Below are 10,551 nucleotides of genomic sequence, written 5' to 3' on the forward strand. Positions count from 1 at the left end.
ACCGGTGAAGAAGAAGAACGGCCAGATAAGATGTTGTATAGATTTCAGAAATCTCAACAAAGCTTGTCCAAAGGACGAATTCCCATTGCCGAACATGGATTTACAAATAGATTCCGCGGCAGGAAGCACCATGTTCTCATTCATGGACGGTTTCAACGGGTACAATCAAATCAAGATGGCGCCAAAGGATGCAGAGAAAACTGCTTTCAGAACACCCATGGGCAATTTCTACTATAATGTGATGCCCTTCGGGTTAAAAAATGCAAGTGCAACTTATCAACAAGCAATGACGGTCATATTTCACGACATGATGCACCAGGAGTTAGAAGACTATGTGGATGACATAGTGGTTAAGTCAAGGAAGAAAGAAGAACACTTTCGTGTGTTAAAAAGAGTATTCGAAAGATGCAGAGCTTTTAAGTTAAGAATGAATCCCCTCAAGTGCGCATTCGGAGTGTCCTCTGGGAAATTTTTGGGTTTCCTGATTCACAGCAGAGGCATAGACGTGGATCCGGCCAAAGCCACGGCCATAGCAACTATGAGACCTCCGGCCATAGTAAAAGAATTGAAGAGCTTCTTAGAAAAAGTCTCATATATCCAAAGATTCATCCCTGGGTTAGCATCAATCACCTCTGCCTTCACCAAGTTGCTTAAGAAGGGGCAAAGTTTTGAATGGGGGGAAGCGCAGCAGACAGCCTTCAAAAGGCTACAACAGATAATGATGAACCTCCCCACAGTGCAGGCCCCTGTTCATAAAAGACCACTGCTACTCTATCTGGCCATCAACTCGTACGCCATCGGCGCACTAATTGCTCAGGAAGATGGAGGTGGTATCGAGTAGCCAATATACTACATCAGTCGCGCCTTAAAAGATGCAGAAACTCGTTACCCAAGGGCAGAAAGAGCATGCCTAGCCATTGTATACGCTTCGCATAGGTTGCATCACTATTTCTTGGCCTACAAAGTATGGCTGATGACTAAGTCCCATGCCATTAAAGCTCTGTTACAACAGCCGATCCTCTCCGGCAGGATATCCCAATGGTTGCTACAGTTATCACAATACGACTTTAGAATGGGGACTCTTAGGGCAGTGAAAAGTCAAGCTATAGCAGATTTATTGGCGCAGTTTCCAGGAGATGAAGAATTCCCACTAGATGATGAAGTTCCAGGGGAAGTAGCTATGGCAAAAGAAGTCAGGGAACAATGGGTAATGAAATTCAATGAGTCTTCTACTACCCATTCCGGAGGGGTGGGAGTAGTTCTGTATCATGAAAAAGACAAGGCAGTGGCGCTGTCATTTAAGTTGGAATTCCCCTGTTCAAACAACATGGCGGAGTACGAGGCCTATCTAACTGGGCTTGCCACGGCGCTCGAAATGGGAGTCAAACATTTGAAAGTACTGGGAGATTCGAACTTGGTTGTCTGCCAAGCCAAAGAAAGCTTTTCCTTAAAGGAGCCCAGCCTAGCCCCGTACAGAGCAATGGCCCAGAGAATGGAAGAAAAATTCTCAACCTTTGAAATAGAACATGCTCCAAGAAACGAAAATCGTTTTACGGACGCGTTAGCTGCACTGAGTTCACAAATAATCTTCAAAGGGAATAGCACTAATATAAAAGTCAGCAAGAGGGAAGAATCCATCATTGAGGTATTGAAGGAAAAGTTCCAGGAGGAACAAGGCGAAGGGGATTGGCGAATCCCCATAAAAGAAACCTTGGTGAAAGGAGACGATGTAGCAGAATTGAAGATATTAAAAGACTATGCCTTGGTAAAAGAAGAGTTGTACCGTAGGATGCTAGGTGGAGTCTTATCCAGATGTGTGGGGCAGGAAGAAGTCCAGAGAAAATTGAAAGAAATACACGACAAGACTTGCGAGTCTTGCGGAGAAGTCAGTCTTTACCGCAGACTTCAGAGAGCAGGCTTCTATTGGCCAAGCATGGGTAAAGACGCAGATCAAGTCCAAACCCAGTGTGGGACCTGCCAGCTTGCGGCAGACAGGGAGAAAAGTTACGTTGTGTTTATCAACGAGGATTGGAGAAGCCCTTTCATGCAGTACCTAACAGAAGGCATCCTGCCGTAAAGGCACAGTGAAAGATACAAGCTTAAGAGGTTGGCAACACGTTACTTCTTGCATAACATGATCCTTTTCAAAAAAGGATATGATGGAGACCCTTTGAGGTGTTTGGGCCCTGAAGAGGTAAAAGAAATGATAAAAGAAGTACATTCAGGGGAATATGGTGAACATCAGGGGAAGAAAAATCTTTACAGATGCCTACTGCAGATGGGCTACTACTGGCCAACCATGAAGAAAGATGCGGCAGAATTTGTAAAAAAGTGTCACAGTTGTCAAGTACAAGCTAACTTGATTCATACCCATCCACAAGGCTTGCACAGCATGGTCACCCCATAACCCTTCCACACTTGGGGGCTAGATTTGGTAGGACCAGTCAACCCACCATCACGTGGATACATATGGATATTAGTGGCTACAGAATATTTTACTAAGTGGGCAGAAGCAGTGCCACTTCGCAAAGCCACAGGGGGAGCAGTGGCAAACTTCATCAAAGAAAATATAATTGTGAGGTTTGGGGTGCCCCACAGGATCATCAATGACAACGGCACACCATTTGTCAACAGTGATGTAAGGAGAATGCTAGAGTTCTACCAAGTCAAGCACCACAGGTCATCACCTTATTACCCTCAAAGGAATGGGCAGGCAGAGGCAACAAACAAAATTCTCATAAAGATCATCAGCAAAATGAGCCAAGAGTATACGGGAGGATGGGCAATGCACCTGCCGGATGCTCTCTGGACTTACAAAAAATCACCAAAGTCAGTCACAGACTTTTCACCCTTTTCCTTAGTCTATGAAACTGAAGTAGTGAATCCGGCAGAAATAATGACACCGTCCCTAAGGGTCATGCAGACGCGAGAAAAAGAAAAAGAGGGAGAAGTCTTCGCTGCAGAAAGGTTTGAGGACCTAGAAGAGCTTGATGAAAAGAGGGAAGAAGCCTAGGAACACAGCTGAAGATACAGGCAGAAGATGACTGAAGCCTACGGCAAGATGACCAAGGAAAGAGTGTTTGTGGAAGGACAACTAGTGTTAAAAGTGGCAGACTATGTCAGGCCAGACCTGGCAGGACCATCCAAGTTTGCACCAAAGTGGGAGGGACCCCTTGTGATAAGGGAAGCGCACCAAAGTGGGTATTATCACCTAACTCAAATGGATGGCAGGGACTTAATGGACCCCATCAACGGAAAATGGCTGAAGCGTTATTTTGCTTAGAGGAGAAAGTTATGTGGTTGTCCCTTTCTTTAGTTTTTTTTGTTTATGTTTCCTTCACTTTTTCTTTTTATTCCTCCAAGTGACTACGTCGCAGAAGAAATTGTAACGTGCTTTCATGAGTATGCAATGAAAAAGTATGAAGTATTAGCATCATGTCATAGCAATAGTAAAGAAAAAGTAGCAAAGTGTAGCATCATTACAAATCCAAACTGTGGCAAACACACGCCAAATAACTACTGTAGGAAACATATAAGTGTTCTGTGTGACAAAACAAAAATAGAGAAGCAGAAAAAAGGAAAGGGAACCGTGCCATCATCAATGAAGTCCGGAAATGAGACTCTGATCTCTAAAACGACTAGGCCCACTAACGCCGGAAAGAAGGCGCTCACGACGACCCTCCAAATCCGCCACTTCTTTCTTCAAAAGCTCGATACGGGCATCTATGGCATCAACGGCTGGCTGAACTCTCCTTATAAAAAGGGCTCGGGCAATCTCACGAAGATGATCAAGAACAAACTCCACAACGAAGCCCACACTGATGAGTTCTTGAATCACAGCCCTCCACTACAGGATTCTCTCGGCAGAAATAGAGTCGATGAAGTTATGCTCAATATCGTTCAACACGCACCCCAACATCTGCAAGAAATGCTCCCTAGCAAAACGGCCAAGACAAAACTCCTGCATAAAGTTGCCATGACAGCTGTAGATCATCACCAAGTGAGAAACGCAGTCCTCAGGGACTCAGAAGCCATAAAAGTCTATGTAAGGAGGACCAGAAACCCAAAAGTCTGCCGGACCAAGGTCGTTAACCTTCGGCTGGTCAAAGCGGGCAAGAAAGGTCACAACATCATCCAGGACAACAGTAGAACTACTACCCGCCTCAAACTGAGAAGGGATAGTAGGAAGCGGACCTATAAAAAAAAAAAAAAAAAGGAAACACAAGGCAAAATGAGAAGCCATGGCACGGGAAGAAAAGACTTACAAAAAAAAAAAAAGGATGAAATAAAAAATAAAAGGAAACTTGCCAAAGTTACCAGGAATGGGGGCTACGGGTGTAGCAGAAACAAGTACTGTAGGCACAGCAGAAGCAGGAGTAGTAGGTACGGCTAAAACAGGTGCTGAAGGTGCGGCAGGAATAGGCGCTACAGGTGTGGCAGGAGCAGTCATTCCCACGCTTGCTGCAATTTCTAGCCCCTCAGAAGTCTCTGCAAGCGGGGAGATAAGTATGCAAATGAGACGCAAATACAACAACCAAAAAAAAAAAAAAAAAAAAAGGGAGGAAAAATATACATACCCATGAAGTCAGGCTCGGGTGAAGCACTCCCCACCTCATCGAAATCGGAAATCCTCTTCTTCAGGACGGGCGCATCATCGAGATCCTCAAGAATGTCATTGGATCCCTCTGAGGATAAGTCTGAATCAGGACCACGGGTAGCGGAGCCGGGAATGGAGGAAGGAGTAACAACAAGGGAGGCACCGCCCTTTGCAGCCTGGGAGATAGCTGCAAAAGGGTCACTAGTTGAAATAACAAGCGGCAAAACGGAAGAAGTGATCTTGGTTTGAACAGTGGCAGGAGGAATGGCTCCCTCTGAAGGAGTGGGTCTCTCGGCAGGCAAAGGTGTAGTCTCACCAACCCCTTCGACATGAGTACCCTCTCTAGGTACCGGCTCGACGGAAGGGGTGGGAGTTTTGGCAGGAGCCTTATGTGCAGCAGTAGAAGAAGCGGGCGTTGCGAATACTGCATCGACCCCATTAAAAAAGCCTTCCATGGGCACACCCATGGAGGCAGAAATCTCCTCGGCAGTGGGGCGATATATGGATAGAGGCTCAGGCTCCTCCTAAAAAAAAAAATATTGTTAAGCAAAAAAAAAAAGAAAAGACCTGTGGCAGAGGCGTGCGAAAAAGAAAAAAAAAAAAAAAAAAAAAAAAAAAAAAAAAAAAAAAAAAAAAAAAAAAAAAAAAGAAGAGGAGAGAAGTGAAGAAAAGGGACTCACCTCAGATTTAGGCTCATCAAGCAAAATGGGGCGGGTAATCGACGAGTCTTCCTTATGCTTGGACTAAAAGGAAAGAAGCAGAGGAAATTAGCGAGTTAGCCACAAGAAAGTTAAGAAGTTTTGTCAAAGAAGAAAAAATGGGAGAAATAACTTACCCTCCGTTCAGCGGCAAATACGGGATGAGGAGTAGTTTTCCTTTTGCTACCACGAGTTCTGCTAGCCAAAGGAGCACCTGCAGGAGGTAGTGGTGTGGCAGGCTTGGTTTTGCCGGCGGACTTAGGTTTGGCAGGAGCTTTCTTGCTCGGTATAGAGATGTTTATTACTTTAACTTTTTTCTCCCAGCCAGGGGGATAATCGCCAGCGTGCCAATACCATCCTTTCTTCTCTGCGTCCCACTCAAAGATGGTTGACCGGCTTTGTTTTCTAGCATACGCCAAAACAGACTTAGAAGGAAGCAGCAGGCGAAGGTTAACTGAGACAACCATACCTAGCCCATCAGGAGGAATAAGGGAGAAGTCACGGCTATCTGCTAGCTCATCCACAAATGTAGCCATCACTGCGTGCCAATAACCGAGCATGGGAAAAGTACAGACACCCTCCCTTAGTGAACCGGGAACTATAACGGCGTTGAAACGCTGCCTCCAAAACTCGAAGGCAGTGTGCCGCAGGAAAGGACGGACTGAAGTAGGAGATTCCATGAGGAAAGAAATGTCATCGGGGATGTCTTGATCCAACCCAAATTGCCTTCTCACCCGGTTGGCAGGATAGTGAACAAACCTAATGCCTTCATCGGTTAGGTAAGGCAACCATTCGGCATTGGTAGCAGCAAGATAGGTGATCCCAGTTTCATCAAAGCTAACCAATAGGGTAGTGGCCCCAATGGTGTCAACAAATGAACCCATGGCAGAATCCACACAAGTGTAATCTGCACTCAAGTTTCTATAGGCTCTCCAAGAAAAACCGACGCCCTCATCAAAAGATTCAACCACAGAATAGCCAATCGGCTTCAAACCAGACCAACGAAAAGCAAGCGGAAAATCGAATTCAAACCTGCCACAAAAGTCAATAATCACTCTCGGACATGTCTGGTGCTTCTCTCTGGCAAACCGAGCAGGTCTACACTTTGTCAAGTACTGAGCACAACGCTCAAACAACAGCTGCTAAAGTATGGTACAGTGAACGGAAGAGGTAACAATGTGGCAGGACCCAGCCTGACTCTCATCACTACGGAGAATATCTAATTGAACATAGAAGTGCCCCAGGAACATAGGGGCCAGCAGCAGGCTCACCCCAGCAGATATTTTGATAGCCAAACGAAAGTACAAAGGTTTTATGGCGTAGTGGGGGTGGGACCCAAAAACAAACTTGCAAAGCCAAAATGCAATAAAAGCCGCACGGCGGGCAGCAACGGAGAACTTAGAGAAAGAACTCACCCAGTATGACAACTTGGCGTTTCCGGCCATCATTTTCCTCAATTCAGCCTCAATGGCCTCTTCCTCCGAAGAAAGCTCTAGGGCGGCAGGATCGGCATCGCCAAGAATGGGCAGGAGCAATTGGTTAGCCACATCTTCAAGGGTCACAATGAGTTCGCCGCACGAGAAAAAGAAGGTATGGGTGGTGGTACACCATCGCCGGACCAAATGACGGAGGTTATAGAGGTCCCAGAAATTCAACAAGCAGCAAGATGAGACTATAGCCTTCAAGATGCCGGCTCGTTGCAACAAACCCATAAAGCCCGTATCAGAAAGCTCACTATCAACCCATTCCTTCCAACTCGAGGCTGTGCCAGACCCAAATTCAAAATGAAGGGGTACAGGAAGCGAGGTACCTTGGCGAATGGACAGATCAGGGATCGAAGATGCTAAAGGAGCCCAAGAACTTTTGGGAAGTTGGGACAGACAAGGGCAATCAATACACGGCCCGGCGGCGGTGGTACATAGTCACCAGGAACTTTTGGGAAGTTGGGATTGACTTCATACCACGGGTCGATTAAAGGAACGCATTCACTGTTGGGGTCGCGCTGCGTCTCTTCCTCAGCGAACTGCTCCGAATCGAAACGTTCCATCTCCTCGCCCACATCAGGAATGGCGGGAGAATCGGAAGCAATCGCTTTCCCTTTGCGGCGGGAAGAGCCTTGGCTTTTCACCGGCGACATGGTGAAGAGGCTTAGTCGGAGAAAATGGGTATGGGTGTTTGAAAAGAAAAAGAAGAGTAAGAGACGAAGAGTGTATGTTCTGGAAAAAGAAAGAGTGTGTGTTTAAAGTGCAGAAGGATTCTTCCTTAAATACCCAAGTCATTAATAACAGCACAAAAGAAGGTGACGGGTCAGCCATCAGAATGGGATGAAATTAATGAAGCGGCGGCTCTGTTTTGAAAATAACTGCCAACTGGAAAATTCAAAGAGACAACCCTGTTCGCAATAGGAAGGAAAACATACATATAATATATATATATATATATATATGTATAAGAAGGGGTCCACAGCTTAAAAAAGACCCGCGAAAAAGAGAAGAAGAAAAAAGATGAGAGAAGGGCAGAAACGTCTTTTCATTCACGTATGAATCGCAAGAACGTTTCATATGTTCAGGGGGCTAAATTTTGAGGGCCATTTGTGAAAGCCCAGGCAGACAGAAAGAAAACCCAATAATAAGGACAACAAAGAATTGACAAAATAGATAGCAAAAAACTATTAGGCCCAAGCGGCAGGAATAATGGATCACAGGCCCAACAAATAAACAAATGGGTCTTGAAGAGGTAAGCAGACTCAAAGAAGCCAGGAAAGAAAGAAATAGCATCCCACGGGTAGTGTATGAGGTAGAAAAGCGAGAAAAGGCCACCGCAGGCCTAAGGCAATGCAAACTAAGAGAGTAAGGGGTTTATGGCAGGCCCATGAACCCCAAGGATGAGAATAAGGTTATTGGGTCGGGGAAGCCCAATGAAGTTACTAAAAAAACCCATGGGAGTGTACAATTAAGCAAACAGGCCAAGGAAGCCCAAAGAGAGCGATCGGGTCATGGATGCCCAAAGGGACATGAGAGCCCATAAGTAAAAGCAAAACAGTGCCCATAACAGGCCACTGAGAAAATGAATAAACGGCTGGCCCAAAAGAGGTCCAGTAGGATTAAGTTATTACGACAGGAATAACAGTTCAACGTTGCAAGAAATAAAGAAAATCAAGAGTGGACCAAAGAAATGAAAGGTCCATCATCAGACAAAGCCCAGCTCTTAAATGGAGCGGGAAACCAAAGAAAAGCCCACATGAAAGGTTAGAAAATACAGACGGAGAGTCTCCAGATCACGGCAAACGCATAAGCAGCAGGCAAACTCTTGGACATATCTGAAAGGAGAGCATGCGCAAGGCCTAGGCACCACCAGCCTGTACCCAGCCAATATAGGATATGGTGGGGCCATGGGCCAGAGGTAAGAGGTAAAGGGGGTATGGTTTGGTGGTGGGCAGAGGGGAAAAGATCTATTTTGCGGCTCCTGCCCAACCCCTTTTGGGAGGTACGTCCTACTGGGATGACAGACCACCCAAAAGAAGCAAGTTTGAGGGGGAACCATTGGGTGCATGCCTTGAGAGTAGAGAGAGAGAGCATTTATACCGTGGCAGGAAAGAAGTGCTACGATAGACTGAGGAACGAAACAAACCTGCCTTTGTCTGGTAAGGGTGAATGTAACACAGACTTGGTGGTCGGCAAGTACGCCCAGACCAGACAAAGGCGGTTAAGGGGCAAAGTGGTAAAACATTGGTCACGGCAGGCACTATAAAAGGGCCCTTGCCGTGCCCTGAAAAAGGGACCGAAAAATAGGGCATTCACGGAGTAAAAGGAAAAACAGAGTAAAAAATTAAGAAAAAAAGATAAGAAAGAAAACAGAGAAGAAAAGAGAGGAAATTAATGAAAAAATAGGTAATACAGTGGGCATGCACCAGTAGGTCGGTTTCCCTCTCTCCCCCTTCAAATCCTGCTCTCTTTCAAAACGTAACAAGGGTTCTTTTTTGGGCAATAACCATTCAGGTCCGACTCCCTCAAAGCCATTAATCCCCACAGCAGAATCTTTTCCTGGGAGATTATTTGCATTAAGAAGAGGCGTTCTCCCCTCTTTGGTTTTGCTTCAGCATACCAAATTTAAAACTTGATTTATGCCCATTCTTGACTAGTTCATATTATTTTCTTTCTCCTTTACTTTCTCTGTGAATGACATTATCACAACTGTAATCATGCTTTATGTTTTATAAGTAGGGATTACATAGTCATTTATTTAAATAATCAGAATACTCTGTTTTGGTTATTATTATTATATCTACCTGTCGTAACTCATCTGAAACAGTTCTGCTTGCCGTAAGCCTACTCCTGGCAGATAAGGTATAAGTTTGTGCACAAACCGACCCAAGTTGAGTTACAATTGGACCGGCCCCAACTCCCTTACTCAGAAAACATTCGGGCCCATTACCGTAGGAGGCAGCCCAGCCCAACGCACAAAAGGCCCCTACAGTTGGCAAAAATAATTTTGCCAAACAGACACTAAAAGGGTATTTGTTTATTTGCTTTTGCTACTTTTCAATGTAATGGGACTTGCTCAAATCCTCCATGAGTGCAATTGAGCAACTTATTACATATTTTGATTGATTGTATTTCTTGAGTTAATTGGGTAACCTGGAGTAGGTTTTGTTAAAATATATTGTATGACCATATTTTGTTAAAAAATAATCACATTATTTTAAGAATGGTTAGAGACTAACTAACACTTATAAATCTCATATTCTATTTTCATTTTTCACTTATCAAAAATCAAAAATCCAAATTGTCAAATTTTTCCCACGACTTGTATGATACATTCTGTGACTGAACCACACATAATTCTCAAGATTTTTCCCAGCCCGGCCTTTTAAACACTAAATCCATCCTGCCCGAAAACATAATGGGCCTAATTATAAGAGGGCTCAACTTGTAAGGCCTGAAATAAAAAGTCCACCCAAATAATGACAGGCTATATTAGGGCCCAAGCGAATGGGTTTTATAGTCAAACGGAAAAATCAAGCACAACAGCTTAAGTTTTTGTGATATTTTATTTTTATTTTTATTTTTTTTAAGAGAACTGTCTGTGATTTGGATTAATTTATTTGCTAAACTCTGGCACAAGTACAATTGTAGCTTTAAAATTAAAAATTGTTAAGTTTTAAAAAGTTGTACATGAAAGTGAGAATTAACAGAAAATAGTTAATTCAAACCCACACGAACTAGATTTTCTCTAAAAATAAAAGGTATTTTCAGT

At 44.3% G+C, this 10,551-nt stretch overlaps 1 protein-coding gene across 1 annotated transcript; it reads left to right on the top strand.

The window, feature by feature from the left end:
• Positions 1-973: 973 nt before the first annotated feature.
• On the top strand, positions 974-2,077 carry LOC126689803 (uncharacterized). The gene has a single exon (XM_050384983.1). It carries the CDS (start codon positions 974-976, stop codon positions 2,075-2,077), a length of 1,104 nt encoding a protein of 367 aa, XP_050240940.1.
• The last annotated feature ends 8,474 nt before the right edge of the window (positions 2,078-10,551 follow it).

Source organism: Quercus robur, chromosome 6 (genome assembly GCF_932294415.1).
Source record: "Quercus robur chromosome 6, dhQueRobu3.1, whole genome shotgun sequence".
NCBI classification, from domain to species: Eukaryota; Viridiplantae; Streptophyta; class Magnoliopsida; order Fagales; family Fagaceae; genus Quercus; species Quercus robur.